Raw genomic sequence first — 15,620 nt, forward strand, 5'->3', positions numbered from 1 at the left:
AGTCAGTCCAATCTTATTTTTTCTTTTCGTTTTTGTTTGTTTGTTTTAAAGACAGGGACTTATGTAACCCTGACTGACTTGGAACTTGCTAGATAGACCATACCGGCCTCGAACTCACAAGAGATCCACCTGCCTCTGCTGGGATTTAAAGACGTGCACCACCACGCTCGGCCTCAGTCCAGATTTTGTTGGGTTTTTGCTGTGCGTTTTGACACAGGGTCTCATGTAGTTCAGGCTGTCTTCTTCCGGCACCACCATGGCCTGCCCTTCTCATTTTTTGAGAAAGGCTCTCCTCAGTGGCTAGCCTGAAACACGTTGACCTGGTGGCAGTTTCCTGGGGATTACAGTTGTGTGCCCTCACAGCTTGGGATGCTGGGGACCAAAACCCAGGGCTTCATGTATTCTGCCCACCCTGGGTTTACCTCTTGTTCAGGGTGGAAGTAAAAGCAGTTGAGACAAGGAAAGAATAGGTGTGCCAAATTAACTACCTTCAGAATAAACTGGGTTTTTGTTGTTGTTGTTGTTTTTTAAGAATTACATGTGGCCCCCGCAGGGTTCAAACCCACAGTGTGACCAAGGATGACCTTGAACTCTCATCCGACTTCCACCTCCCGAATGTTGGTTAGGATGTTACCACACCAGGGTCATGCAGTGCTAGGGATTGTACCTGAGGCTTCATTAATGCTAGGCAAACTCTACCACTGAACTACATCTCCAGCCAGGGGCCCTTAGCAGGAATACAATAAAGAGCTGTCTTGGCAGTGGCTGAAGACTCTTGAGTAGTGGCCCTTTCTCTGAGTACAGTGTACCGGTTCCCTGAGATTCAGTAAAACTTAAGCCGTGTATACACATGGTTAAGTCATAGCGTTATATAAACCATATAACAATATCCGAGTTAAACTTTTACATAATTTATTATATATTTATATTTTATGTGCATGGGTGTTCTGGCTGAATGTATGTCTCGGTGAGGGTGTCAGATGCCCTGGAACTGGAGTTACAGACAGTTGTGAGCTGTGAATTGAACCCAGGTACTCTCTCCAGCCCCCAGGTTAAACTTACTGGTAGATGAAGTGGAGCAAAACACAGGTCTAATTTTCTATTTAATGTCACCTTTCCTTCCACCTTCCACAGTGGTCAGGAAAGGTGTGTTTTCCTTCATTCCTGTGTTGCACCTAACACCTCTGGTAGCCCGCCCAGAGCATATTATTTTAGGAACTGTAGATGAAAAGGATAACCATTTGATGTAAGAGCTTTGCAGAGCTGAGAAATAATAGCAATTAGGAATTGGTATAAACACACACACAACGGGAATGGTTAAAGGGCTGGAGAGATGGCTCAGAGGTTAAGATTACTGGGTGCTCTTCCAAAGTTCCTGAGTTCAATTCCCAGCAACCACATGGTGGCTCACAACCATCTATACTGATATCTGCTGCCCTCTTCTGGCATGCAGACACACATGCAGGCAGAACACTGTATACATAATATATAAATAAATCTTAAAAAATAAAGAATTGCTGTGCGCCTCTGAGATGGTGCCCACTAGTTTTTGACCATCTTTATACAAGCTACCATTAAATTAGCTTCCTAGCGAGATGGGTTTTTTTAGGGATGATAATGCCTGTCACCCAGTTTCTCACCAGCTGGCTTACTGGAATAAGTTTCCTTTTCTCAGCCCCTGTTGTTTAAACTAACTGGCTCCCGCCACATGGGGAGCTTGTCCCCATGTACTGGTAACTTTTACAATAGCACACAGCATAGTATGAGGCAGAGTAGGAACTCGGTAAACGTCTCATTTGGACGTTCCGTTCCCTAAACGTTCTTTGACTCATAATTTGGTCATCAGTCTTCCTAACAGTTCTTGAGAGGCAGCTTGAGGTTGGGACTCAGAAACTATGGCCCAAAAAATATCTGAGCACTGGGTATCTTTGAGAGATGGCACTGGGACTAAAGAAATCCTTTCTTTGTGGGGCATTGTGGGGGGGAAGCCAGAGATGGCTCGGCAGTTAAGAGCACATACTGCTCTTGCAGAGGATCTGGGTTGTTTCCACATCCCTACAGCTGCCTGTAACTCCAGCTCCAAGGAGATCCCACACCCCTCTGGACCCCACAGGGACTTAAAGTAGCTGTTATGTTATGCAGGCAGTTCAGCTGGCCTGCCTTCGGGGGTCCTTAGGGACCACCTAGGCTAGGTGCTCCAGATAAAACCCACCTGCTCACTCTCTACTTCGGTTTCTCTCCCAGGGGGCTGTTATTATTCCCCCCCCTTCTCCTATGCTCTCCCACTGACCCTCTCTGTCTCTTCCCCCAAATAAATCTTTTCCTATTTAGATCTGTTGAGTGCGTGGTTTTTTTGTTTTTGTTTTATATCATTACAGTAACATGCACAAACCCACAGGCAGACACACATACAAAAATAAGAGAGAAGAAGGCACTGGTGGAAACTGGTTATTTTGCTGTTGGGCAGTAAAGAAGTTCAGGGCAGGATAGACAGCACCATCAGGCATCCTAAGAAAGAGAAGACACAACCAAAAGACTCCTCCCATTGACCCCTTTCAGGATTGTTACTGCATTTGCCCAGGCTTCTGTTACCTCACTTGCTCACTTGACATTTCGCCTGACATCTTCAGTTACAGATGATGTCCTTCCTAGATAAGGATTAGCCCAGGCACAGTAAATTTATTTAGATCTAAGCATCCAAGCACAACACACCTGTGCTGCCTTCATGCCAATGTCCCTTGTTATTCCAACATGCAGATTCAATTGTTCTTCCTAGAGCGGTGTGGGGACTGTACTCAGGCCAGTTATTATCGTGTGTATGACGTGCATGCAGGTCAGAGGACTCTTCAGGACTCAGTTCTCTCCTGCGAGGAGTTCCAAGGTCACAATTTAGATTGCTGAGCCATCTCACCGGGTCCAGCTCCCTTTTGTTGCTGCTGATATATCTGTGTTATACTCCTGTGTGAGCACACCAAGTGCCAGGATCACAGGTGTGTATCTGTGAAATGTGTGACTTTGTTGTTCTTTTAATGTTTTCTTTCCATACAAACACTAACCAGTTCTTCTAAGTCCCTGCCAGCTCTTCTCCCAGTTTCCAGCCCACCCCTTCAAACGTTTCTCCCAACTGTTCCTCTATCGGTTCCCCAACCGTGTGCTTAAACAGTCCCTTCTCCCTCCCAGTTTTCCCAGTACTAGGAGCTCCAAACTGTAACAACTGTTGTGGCGTGTCTGCTCAGCTCAGCCTCTCCTGGCTCAACTGTCACCAGCTGTCTTCTCTTCTCACTCTGCTAGCCCAATTCACGCCACCTGTGTCCTAACCTCACTCTGCCTAATCTCTTCTCTCTTCTCTAACCCTGCTCAATCTTCTTTCTTCCTGCACCAACTGTTTTCTGCAACCTGAACCCTACTCCAGTCTTTCTCAGCCACTGCTGGCTTTTTTTTTATATCCTCTCCTGTTCCCAGAAATTCCAACACTGAAAGTCTTAGGGTCAGCTGGGGATCCTTTAAAGGGTTAGGCACACAAAATAAATCACGTTACATTTTGCCCCCATTTGGGTTTAGCTACTAATTATGCAGTTTTGAAGCTGCCCTGGGTGCTCCCTGTGGCCATGATAGTATTGCGATCTTGCTTCTCCATTCTTTCCAACGTCTTTTCCAGGGTTCTCAGGTGTCTGATGTGATCTGTTGATCTCTCAGGAGCATATCCACAGCTGAGATTAGAACCCAACTGATGCTTCTCTTTCCTGTAATTCAGGTACTACTGCCTGAACTTTGTTTTTCGAGACAGGGTTACTCTGTGTGTAGTTTTGGCTGTCCTGGAACTTACTGTGTAAACCAGACTGGCCTCAAACTCACAAGAGATCCACCTGCCTCTGCCTCAAGAGTGCTGGGATTAAAGGCATGTGCCACCACTGCCTAGATGCTTACTGAACTTTTTATACTCCTGGACTGTCTTATCTTCTAGCACCTGGTGTTCTGGAGTTCCTCACTGAAGTCCTTTAATCTCCACCTCTTGCTCTGTGAACCTTTGGGTTGCAACCCCAATTTGGGCATGCAGGATGTGTTAAAAGTCCTGATCATTTGCCTGTTGTTGCTTTGCATTGTGGATGACTCTGTATTTCAGGAGACCAAAGTCCTGCTCATAGACCTGTCAGTGGTTAGGTACTAAATGTTTCTTGTCCAGGCTTTTCTGGCTGGCAGGGAAAGGCGGTGGCTGGTCAGGCTTTCTTCTTTGCTCTTTCTGGGTCAGTGGTCAAGGTTTTCAGAAGGCCTCTCCTGCTTAACTCTGAGCTTTATTAGTTTTTATGGTATCCATAGTTTTTCCTTTCCCGTGGAAATACAAACAAATCTATGTCCCCAACACAAAACATTTGCTGAGTTCCATTCTGATACTAACACATCCCTATAGAACATAGGTTGCTTTAATTTCAGGGTTTTTTTTTTTTTTTCTACAACCCAGTGTCTCTCTGCTGCTGTTGCTCCTTTCTTGTTAACGTTCAGAAAATGTAAAATTAACACAGTACTATTTAGTCTATCCCTGGGAGTCTTTATTCTTCCTTTTTGTTATATAAGAATTTCCTTTAAGGTTCAATTAGCTATTTCTACAACAACTTGTCCTGTAGGATTGTATGGTATACCTATAATGTGCTTTATATTGTAATATGCAAAGAATTGCTTCTTCTTAATGGAGACATATGCAGGGGTGCTGTGAGTCTCACTTTGTGCTTTTTATGGTATCCCCATAATAGCCGTTACTTCTAGTAAATGAGTAACTGCAGAATCAGCCTTTTCAGAACTCAAAGCAGCTGCCCGTTGAAACCCCAAGTATGTATCAATGATATGGTGTACAAACATTAGTTTTCCAAATTCTGCGAAATGAAACACAATCATCTGCCAGATTTAATGTCTTTTGGTGCTGTTAGGGTTACTTCCAACAGGTAATGGAGTTGAGTCATGCAAAGAGCAAGTATGACATTTTCTTATAATTTCCTTGGCTTGTTGCCAGGTGATAGAAATTTTTTTCTTTAAACCTTTATCTATTTATTTTTGTGGTTTTTCAAGACAGAGTTTCTCTATGTGTAGTTTTGGCTGTCCTGGCACTTACTCTGTATACCAAGCTGGCCTTGAACTCACAGAGATCTGCCTGCCTCTGCCTAAAAGGAGTGTGCCACCGCCGCCACCTGGCCAAAGCTTTATTGTTAACATGGTATTCATGAAATTTCAAGGCTTCTAACATACTTCCTATTAATAATTGCTCAATTCCTTCATTTTCTTGTGCTAATGGACCTGGCAAGCCTATGAGACCAAATATGGATGATATATAATAGTTTCTATTTGTGATTGCCTGTTGCAGCTGCATAAATAAGGTTGACTCTGAATTATCAGGAACAAATTTAGCAGTTTCTGTATGCAGAACTGCTTTCTGAGAGTCAGTAATTATACTACTAGGCTCAGGAAAATCTAAAACTGTAAGAATTGCATAAAACTCTGACTTTTGAACTGACGCACATGGGCTGTGAATTGCTTTTTCTGATTACCAGCCATTCCCAACTTATTTGCATCGGAAGAGCATGAAGGTGATTCAGGAATAGGCATTCCACTTCCTATGTGGGGGAGAATCCATTGGTCCTTTTTAATAAACTGAAGTTGCTTGCTTTTAGGGTATTTGTGGTTTGATTTCTTCCATATAGTTGCTACAAGCTCTTTGCCAATCTTCATTGATTATCTATAATGAAGAATCTCAGTATTAGTATAAGGCACTATGATTTCTGCTGGGTCTACTCCTTTTATAATTAAATCAGAAACCCTTTCTATAGGTCTTTAATTTTATATTTTGTTTGCACACTAAGAAGATACATTCTAAAATACTATCTTCTCTTTGCATAATGAGCATGAGTTGGAGGCAAAATTACCAAAATACAGTCCAGTTTGGGATCTATATGAGCCGCATATGCATCTTGTAATGTCTTTACTAAAGTTAACTCTTTCTCCGCTTTTGTTGTTGGTGTTAGCTATACTGGACTGTCTAAGTGGGAATCTTCTTGTAACATTTCAAACAAATTACTTAACTCTTGACTGTTAATCCAGGGGTGGGCTCTATCCAGTTAATGTCTTCCATTAATTTTTGAAAATCATTAAGAGTTCCCAACTGATCTCTTCTGATCTGTACTTTCTGTGGTTGGATTTTTTATTGACTTATTTTATAACCTAGATAGTGGATAGAATCTCCTCTCTGAATTTTTTCGGAAGCAATCTACAAACCCCAATAAGAAAAAAATCTTTTTGTTTCACCAAATACTTTCTCTAAAGTGTCTACCTCAGAATCAGCCAACAAAACATCATCCATGTAATGGTAAATAATAGATTGAGGAAACTGCCTATGAATTATTTCTAGTGGTTATTGCACAAAATATTGATATACAGTTGGACTATTTAACATTGCTGTGTGGAAGAACTTTTCACTGACACCCATTTAAGGTTGAGCATTATTATATGGAGGCACTGTGAAAGCAAAGTTTTCCTTATCTTGTTCTTGCATGGGAATAGTCAAAAAGCACACTTTAAAATCATTTACTATCATAGGCTATGACTTAGGTAATAAAGGCAAAGGAATTCCAGGCCAAATGGACCCATTGATTCAATTACTCTATTCACTGCTCTTAAGTCTGTTAACATTCTCTATTTTAAAAAAAAATTTTTTTTTAATAACAAATACAGGGGAATCTCATGGACCGGTATATTCGTCTATGTATTGAGCCTCCAGCTGCTCTTGTGTCTGTAATTCACTAAAAAAACATCACATTTGATTCTTCCTGGAAAGGCTAAAGAGTTTGCAGTCTAGGAATGTACATACATACCCACAACAGAGAAGTGTCAAGTGAGGGAATCATTACCATGGAGCTTAACTCTCTAAAGCGCACCTCTGAAGAACAGGGTACTAACTCTGGACTATGCACGCACATACACATACAGAGCACTTGATGGAACTGGGGGCACTGTAGTACCCCCAAGCCCTGGGACCACTTTAACAAGTTATTTGAACACAAATCCTTAGGATCAGCTTCTAGAGAGTCCAACCTGATCCCTCCTTTCCTATCTTAAAAGCCATCCGTGGAGCCCACTGGTTCCAGGGAAAGGCCCATGCTCCAAGCACTGCACTCTGGCTGCTGCCTATCTCTGGCCATCAGCAGGATTTTTAGTGTTGCAAGACACTGTAGTTTCCTACCATCTGCCATTTGGTCCCCAGATACAATTTTCTGTTTCCCTTCAATCCCACAGTTCTTTCCATGAGAGGTAGGATAAGATGTTGACCTACAACTAGCCTCAGGAAGAGAACAGGGATCAGAAATGAAGTCAAGAGGTCATTATGTCCCAGCACTTAGGAGGCAGAGGCAGAAGGGGCTGCAGCAAGTTCCCGGTGAGCCTGGTCTAGAAGTCAAGTTTCAAGCCAGCTAAGGCTATACAGAGAAACCATCTCAAAGAAGAAAAGGCTGGGGGCTGGAGAGATGGCTCAGAGGTTAAGAGCACTGTCTGCTTTCCCAGAAGTCCCGAGTTCAATTCCCAGCAACCACATGGTGGCTCACAACCATCTATAATGAGATCTGGTGCCCTCTTCTAATGTGAAGGCATATATGCAGATATTGTATACATAATAAATAAGTAAATTTTTAAAAAAAAAAAGAAAGAAAAAGGCGGGGATGTAGCTCTCTTGGAAAAATGCTTGAGTAGCTGTAAGAATCTCTGGGTTCTATCCCCAGCACAGGTATGGTATTGGATGAGTGTAATTTCAGTATGTGTAGACATGGTGAAGATCAGAATTTCAAGGTCATCCTCGACTGATAGAAAGTGTGAAGCCAGCCTGCATAAGACCCAGAATCAAAAACAAAAAGCAAACAAAACAATCTGATTCTTCCATCCAGTCCCACCAAGGAAGTCCTTAGGTCCTAAACAGGGGAAGAGGTGCTTTCAGTTGGAATCCATCCGAGGTTCTGTTCCAGGCAGTTCTGCTTAAGTGCTTTCCACCCACGTCCTTGGCCCTCCCTGAGAGGACTTCATCTCTGTGAGGTTCCCAGGTATCTGCATAACCTTAAGCATTTCTTTTTGCAGTTACAGTTGGTAGACAGTATTTTTAACCTCACTCAAGCTCAGGAATCAGGTGGCTTAAAGGCTGCCCAGTCCAGTGACCTTTACCACTGAAATTTATGACTGCCAGGCAGGGAAGTGTTGGGCCTGAAGATAAGTCTTTTGGGTCTTCTCATATCGTCTGGGGCCCAGCAAGTTTGTTCAATGAACAGAAGTTTCCAGAGTCAACCCCACTCCTGCCAAGTTAAATAGGCAAGAACCTTGGGACCAGTTCTCCTCTTGCCATGGTGCTAGGACAGCTAGACTGTGGACATGACCAGGTTAACTCCCAGGGCCTAGCGAACTCCAAAGCAGGCAGAAACAAAAGCTCACCTGCCCTCCCAACATTTGGGGCCCAAGAGGGCATTCAAAATGCAAACTTTAATAAACAGCAGGTCAAATAAGGACTCCTCAAGAGTGAGCACGGCAGAGCTGGTATTGGAGGCCTCAGGGGTCCCTGCTTTCTCTCCTCCAAGACTTGGAGGTAGGAAGCAGTGGGCCCTGCTGAGGAGGAGTGGTGCCCAGCTCCGTGTCTGTCCACCTGTCTGAGGCCCTGAAGCTCCACGAAGCAGCAGCGTGCACAGCACAGTGGCCCCTGCCAGGCCCAGAAGGTCCTTCGAGGAGTGTGGCAGGTTAGCAGGCCAAAAATCCGCCATCAGATTCTGAAGCTTTCCTCCCGGCCATCAATGTGGCGGAGCCGCAGGTAGACATCTGTGCCAATGCCCTGCAGGGACTGCAGCTGCAGGGAGCCACCGAGATACTCCGCGTAGGCCCTGGACGTGGGCAACCCGAAGCCAAAGCTGGGGGCAGTGGATAGGATAGGGATGTCAGAGGCTTAAGTGTCCTGGTCTACCCTTCCCGTCTTGGGCAGGTGGGGCCTCACCCATGCATAGGTCCTGACTGGCCACTGCTGTGCATATCCAGGTGGCCGAAGAGGGGGCTGATTCGGGGGTCCTGGGTGCTGGCCTCAGCTGTGGTGAAGTGGTAGTCCATGACCCGATCCAGGTCTTTGTGAGCAATTCCTCCACCCCGGTCTGAAATCCTGGAAGGATATTGACAAGACGGACTTGGTCAAGTCTGATGTGGTCCCAATAGCCCCCTAAGCAGACGGTGCTGAGTGTCTTCTTGTTCCACCTAACCGTAGACTATGGCTTGATTTATCTTCCTCTAACCTCACCTCTGCCTGGGCCACAGACTGCTTCTGATTTCTTGTAAGATTTGACATTTATTCTCATCAAACACCTTTTGCCCAACTCCAGGTCCGTCAGCTGGCCCTAAATCTATAATGTCCAGCTTCTGACAACCTTAGGATCAATGAATATACTTTCTGACCAGGGTCCAAGTCCCAGAGGGGGTAGGTTCTGGTTTGAGGTCCTACAGCCCAGCACCTTCATCCATCCCAGCCCAATTCTATTTGCACAAACCTGATGATGAGATCAATATCATTATTGGCGATGGTGATGACCACATCTGGAACATTGTAGGGAGTGTCTAGGTGACTCTCCATTGTGGCTCTATTCAGGAAAGGAAGATAAACAGGTGGTGGTACCCGAGGTTCTGTCTTCCCCCACCCATTACAGCCAGCCTGCCCACCTCATGGCGTTCTTGAGCAACTCAGGCAGGATGTAGTCCAGTGGCATGGGGATGAAGGGGAAACGGGCAGCCACGTGTCCGTTGATGCGGACTCGAGGGGCATTGCCATACTTGTGCTCACACAGGCGTCTGTGGATATAAAGTTCCGTAGATGTCCCTACAGTATAGCTCTCAGCTTGAGGTGATTCTTCTTCTCAGGGGGCACTGGGCAACACATGGATATAGTTTTGCACATCACACTGAAGGGTATTTCTGGTGTCAAATGACATCAAGGATGTATTAAACAGCCTAAAAGACAAGAGCCCTCCACTAGCTTAAGATGTCGACAGTGGGATTGGAGAGATGGTTCCTGGCTATTCAGAGTATTTGTTCTTTCAGGGGACTCAAGTTTGGATCCCAACACCCATGTTGGTCAGCTCACAACTGCCTATAACTCTGATTCCAAGGGACCTCTGTGGGCAACAAGCACAAACATGGTACACAAAGATACGTGCAAATAAACACTTATACACATAGAAAACAAGCAAATCTTAAGAAACAAAAAAAAAAAAAAAAAAAAGAGTGCCAATGCTGAGAGCCCTGATTAAACTACGCATGGTGACACACATCTGTAATCCCAGCACGAAGAAGACTGAGACAGGGTAATTCCAAGTTCCAGTCCAACCTTGGCTGTACAGTGAAATCTTGCCTCAAGACAAAATCAGAGGCTACTGAAATGGCTCAGTGGCCAGGCAGGATAGCACACACTTTTAATCCCAACATTTGGGGAGGCAATGGCAAGTGAATCTATGAGTTTGAAGCCAGCCTGGTTTACAGAGTAAGTTCCAGGCCAGCCAAGCTTACAAAGTGAGACTTAATCTTAAAGAAATAAGAAATAAAAAAAGGGGCTTAGTGAGTAAAGGCACTTGCCACCAAGCCTGACAACTTGTGCTTAATCCCTCGATCCCACATAGTGGAAGAAGAAAAGTGACTACATCAAGTTGTCTTCTGGCCACACTGTGGTACACGCCCACACATGTACGTGCACATTCCCACACAAATAATTAAACGTAATTAAAAAATAAACCAAGAGTGGCTCAGAGAGAGATGGCTCAGCAGTTAAGAGCGCTTGCTGCTGTTGCAGAGGACCTACGTTTGGTTCCCAGCACCCCACACGGTGGCTCACAGCCTCCTCTTTCCTCTGCAGTCCTGTACGCATATGGTGCACAGACACACATGGAGGCAAAACTCCCACACACATAAAAGTAATTAAAAAGAAAACAAAGAAGCCTCGCCCTAGAACACGCCAGGACCAGAAGCCTTCCCTGCCCCTGAGCCATCTACCCATTGCACCATTCTAGTCTCACCTGGCAAAATCCACCCACTTTTCAATAATCTTCTTTGGTGACAGACGAGTGCAGATGATGCCAACAAAATCAGGCTGGCAGGAAAAAGAAGGTCAGAACTAGCAACATCCCCACCCCCACCTCAGCTGCCAAAGTTCCCACAATCTGGAATGCCAGAGCAGCTACAAAGTCCATCCCCAGCCCCAAGGGGGGCCTGTGGCTCAGGTGCCTATCCCCATTTCACATTCTCAGATCTGTCAGGGGTCTCAGCTCCACCTTGTCCTCATGTAGTGCCAAGTGGTGAGTAGCCAGCATGCGGATGCCAAGTCTTGACGTCAGTGTCTTGTCCAAGAAGTACCGGACCAACCTTTCATCCTATAAAGAGAGAGTCTTAGAAACCTGTGCCCCCTTCTCAACCATCCTACTTCGCCAGGCCCGTTCTCTATTGCCTCTGACCTCTATGTGTTTCCGGCTCTCACGAAGACCCTCAGCTAACAGGGTCACCACATCCTTGTGGTCATCTAGCAGCTGTCGCACCAGCTGGCAATACTGGGCCTCATCGGCCTGGTCCTTGATCTGCGGGTCACAGAGTCATGAGCACGGGTGGTCCACCCCTGACCTTGGCCCCTTACCCTATTCAGCCCAGCCTCACCGGAGGGAAGTCTGTCAGCTTCTGGAAGGCCCGGATGTATAGCTCGTGCTGCACGGAATAAGCATGGGAATTCACAGAGGTGCTACAGACGCCTGAGTAGTAAACAGCCACCCATAGGGATCAACACCCAATTCAGTTAGTAAGGTCTTAGCCCCAGTGGACCCTTTCAGCTCCCATGAATATAGTCCTGGCCTCTGACATTCTGAGGCTTAGTCCCATCCAGGCCTGACACCTTTTGGCAGGGCTGGGCTCCCCCATTTGCCTCTTGAGCAGTGTGCATATTAAATGAAGGTCCCCACTGCCTTACCACATGCAGTATGGTGGGGTTGCAACCTATGATGAAAGGGAGGCTACGGAAGCCCTTGATCCGGTGAGCAATCCTCACTGGTAACTCCTGTTGCAAATAGCGGCCACTTTTCTATTAAAAAAAAAAAAAAAAATGAGGGAGGGTCCCAAGCAGCAGGCTAGAACCTCTGGAGCAGAGAGAAAGAGAGAGCCTTACCAGAAGGTGACTGCCATCCTGGGAGCGGCCAGAATAGAGCATCATGGTGGGAGTGAGGCGGACTGAAGGCTAAAAGGGAAGGGGGGCTTTGAGCACCAGACACTCAAGACCCCACCAACCTGACATTAGCTCAACCCTTTCCCTTAAGATTTACTCCAGCTTTACTTTTGCCCATCACCTAAAGAGCGTACCTTCTCTGCTGCCACGTCAATGGCTGACTGGTTGTAAAAGGAAGTAACAGTCTTGGAGCGTTCCCTGGCCAGCTCTACATGGTGTGTATCGGTGGCTGATGTTGATCGTGCCCGGAGTGACAGTGAGGACCCCAAAAGGGGCCACAGTGAAGGCCCACTCCGAGGGCCGCTGCCCAGCACTGAAGTCAGTATCATTGTCCTGCTTCTTTGTTGAGCTAGGCTGCCAATACGGGGCCAAGGACCCAAGAGACAGCGCTGACCCCAAAGCGGAGTAAAGAGAGAGTGGGCAGGGCTTCTCCCGGATATCAGGGATGTGGGTCTCTCGAAGATGCTGACATGCTCAGCGCCGGCACGGCAGCTTCCATCTATTGGAGTGGTGGAAGGCGGTTGTAAGACTCCGAATCGAGATGGTTTGCACTATTTCTCCAAGTGCACACCAGTATTCTCAGACCTGGACAAACTTGCCCAGCCCTTACAACCATCTCCCGAGACACGCTCAGGCCGAGGTTGGACAACACTCTCCGGGTGTTCTACTCTTCTCTCTGAAACAACCTGAAGGTTTGTGTGCGCATTCGGGGAAGCGGGGGAAGTAATCTCCGGTCCATTCTAGCCATAAAACCTCTCCCCAGCTCCCTCAGGTTCTGGACACCCCCATTCAGGGGTGGATTTGACCCCCTACTCGGCGTTACGGGACCGAGCCTTTGAGGACTGCGTCCGTGAGACAAGCAGAGCGCACGGGAGAATAAGGGTGCATGCAGCGAAACTGAGGTCCCAGAGTTCCCCCATCGGAGCTCCCCCTCCGCTGGGTCACTTAGTCCGGCCAGAGTCCCCCCATATGGTAGATGCCAGCCCCCGCCCATGCGCACTTCCGTGCAGGGGTGGAGGCTGAGGACCTGTGCTGCCAAGCGTCCGCCGGAGGGGTCTGTGTGAGTTACTGTGAGTTACTCCACTTACCGCGAGGCCGGACGCTGGGCCCGGGTCCGAGCGGAACCGCCGAAGCAGTCGACCCGCCCGGCTAGCCGAGCCCGCCTGCGCCCTCCCCCGCTGTAACATCGCGCGGGCTGTGTGTGCCCGATGCCTCCTGGGAGTTGTAGTTTGACCGGGAGGACTCGTGTAGGCTTCCCTTCCCATTCAGTTAAGTAGCTTGGCTCCCTGCGGTGCGCCCGAAATTACAAACACCCTATCATCGACTCTGTCTTCTACTGTATAAAGTAAGCTTCCTGTGAGAAAAATGCTAGGGAGCAGGAAAAACCCTTAGATGTGGACGGAATAGACCCTGCCTGCTTCTCTAAGGTCCCCTCGTTTAACCTCCTAGCTCCTTCGTGGTCTGCCCGCTTCAAACTTCAGCTCAGCTCTCTTACCACCCGAGGAAAGATAGCTAATTCCTCGGTGCTCTAACTATGGTATTGGCAAAGTGAAGATGTATTAATCCTTGAGCTCTGTAGATTCTACGAATTTATATACTCAGGCTGCCTAGAACAGCGCCAGGTGTGCAATTAGCACGAGCGTTACTATTTCTACCTTCCTGCAAGTTAACAGACTTGATGACCTTTCTGTGCCACAAGGGGAGGAAGGGTGTTTCGAAGAAGTAGACCTCTACTGTGAGGGGGAAGACAGTTTGGATGTGATAGCTGTGTTTGGCGCCTCCCAAGAGGTCGTGTGAGAGCCAGGTGCAGGATGAGTAAGTTGCAAGATGCGTAGAATGTGGCCGGGCAAGGACCGGATAAAGGAAAGCCTGGATGATCTGCCGGTATGGCTGGAGCCCTTTGATATTCGGGAGGGAGGGGTTTCATGGAGTGGCCGACAGCTCCTGAATGTGTCTGTATTTGCGCTGTGGAGTTAGGAACCACCAAATGATTTTGGTTTTGTTTAGTTTTGACTGGTGTTTTGAGACTAGTCTCAAATAGTGAGTCGCACTACTGGGGACAGACTGCGCCAGAACACCCTGTCCTCCCACCTCAGCCGGGCAATCTGATCCTGCCTACTTCAAGCATCAATTTGTCCGCAAGTGCCACCACACTGAAAGTTTGAATTATTCTCTCCTCCTTAGATCACTCTGGCTTTAGTTATTGGGAACATGGTCCAGATGGCAAAAAGTACGGAGAAGACAAGCAGAAAAGATGATCAGGAGAGACTTTTCAGTGTGTGTACTGATTTCTTAATATTTGAAAAGTGTTACATTAAGCAGGGGATTCCTTTGAGAAGGTCCTGTCGTAGGGGTGGAATCCCTCACAAGGCTGACCTGCCGAGGAAGTGGGGAAGGTCTGCACTGACAGCTTCCCAGACTTTCAGAAACTCTGCGTTTCCAGACCGATTCCTCTTCAACTGGATTCTTCCCCTTACAAACCCCCACCCCCGCATTTTTTTACAACTTCCTGGCAACATCCTGGTGAAAAGCCAGGAGGCCTCTCAGCTCTGGCTAGCAGGCATAGCACGTGGAAAAAGGGAGAGAGAGAGAGGGGTGACAAGCGTTCATCAGAAGCAAAGGACTGTGAGTTCCTGCTGGGTTCCTGGACTTGCCTCTCACGTGGCTTCGGCATGGACAAGAGCCACCCCAGCTGGCAGCCAGTAGGCGGAGGCGGCTGGCAACCACTTCACCTCATTTAACCTGGCCCTAGACTGAAGTTGTCTCTGAACTGGCTGCAGCTGCCTGCTATCTAGTTTGGACACACATGCCCTTAGCTCCTGTTCACAAAGCTGCCAGCACATACTGAGTTCCAGGACAGACGGAGGCGGGGAGGTGGGAGGGGGGAACAAAGAGAGAGAAGGAGGGAGGGAGAGAGGGAGAGAGGGAGAGAGGGAATCCTCCCTAAAATAGGAAACCCCAGGGGAGAAATGAATGGGTAAAATAAGGAGTTTCATTGTCAGATGTGTTGCCCTTAATAGGCCAGTGAGACATCCCGATGATGACCATGAAGAGGTGATTCAGCAGCTCTACTGTTGCATGAGGTCGTTGGGCAAGTTCAGCCCTATTCAGTGTGGGAAGAAACTACACAATGGTATGAACAAGGAAACCACTGAGGGTTATTTTAAAAGCTGGCTATCCTAGTCCTCAGGCTGCTCTGCTGTGCAAGAACCCAAACTATATATACAGACAGAAAACATGGGTAGCCTGAGGTTACAAGAACACACAAACAGGTGTGGATCAGAATCCTAGGCCATCTCTGTTGTTTCAGCCTTCAACCAGTCCACCTTTAGCCGTCATCTGACTCTTAACAGCCTGGGCTAGCCCTACC

At 47.1% G+C, this 15,620-nt stretch overlaps 2 protein-coding genes across 2 annotated transcripts in view; one reads left to right on the forward strand and one right to left on the reverse strand.

Moving 5' to 3' along the window:
* Window positions 1–8,468: 8,468 nt before the first annotated feature.
* Bckdk (branched chain keto acid dehydrogenase kinase) lies at window positions 8,469–13,414 on the reverse strand. The gene is made up of 12 exons (XM_055627574.1): window positions 13,339–13,414; window positions 12,385–12,749; window positions 12,194–12,262; window positions 11,999–12,109; window positions 11,692–11,739; window positions 11,496–11,615; window positions 11,316–11,414; window positions 11,061–11,134; window positions 9,715–9,843; window positions 9,546–9,635; window positions 9,005–9,163; window positions 8,469–8,921 (listed from the first exon to the last, which is right to left on the reverse strand). The coding sequence occupies exons 2-12, from the start codon at window positions 12,577–12,579 to the stop codon at window positions 8,777–8,779; spliced, it is 1,239 nt and encodes a 412-aa protein (XP_055483549.1). The 5' UTR covers window positions 12,580–12,749; window positions 13,339–13,414; the 3' UTR covers window positions 8,469–8,776.
* The window catches only part of Prss53 (serine protease 53), a 19,412-nt gene continuing 16,566 nt past the window's right edge, over window positions 12,775–15,620 (forward strand). Inside the window, exon 1 of the mRNA XM_055627572.1 lies at window positions 12,775–12,942. Within this exon, the coding sequence (XP_055483547.1) occupies window positions 12,792–12,942 (151 nt within the window). The 5' untranslated portion in view covers window positions 12,775–12,791. The remainder of the gene's footprint in view (window positions 12,943–15,620) is intronic.

This window comes from Psammomys obesus, unplaced genomic scaffold, assembly GCF_907164565.1.
Source record: "Psammomys obesus unplaced genomic scaffold, mPsaObe1.curated_primary_1811, whole genome shotgun sequence".
In the NCBI taxonomy this organism is placed as follows: domain Eukaryota; kingdom Metazoa; phylum Chordata; class Mammalia; order Rodentia; family Muridae; genus Psammomys; species Psammomys obesus.

What these genes read in the sequence shown, in the direction of transcription:
- Bckdk (XM_055627574.1), bottom strand. Translation starts at nt 12,579, where the DNA reads ATGATACTGACTTCAGTGCTGGGCAGCGGCCCTCGGAGTGGGCCTTCA. An exon ending in AGCTGACAGACTTCCCTCCG is followed by an intron (nt 11,616 to 11,691) that starts GTGAGGCTGGGC and finishes TGTGACCCGCAG; the next exon opens with ATCAAGGACCAGGCCGATGA. An exon ending in CAGTCAGGACCTATGCATGG is followed by an intron (nt 8,922 to 9,004) that starts GTGAGGCCCCAC and finishes CACTGCCCCCAG; the next exon opens with CTTTGGCTTCGGGTTGCCCA.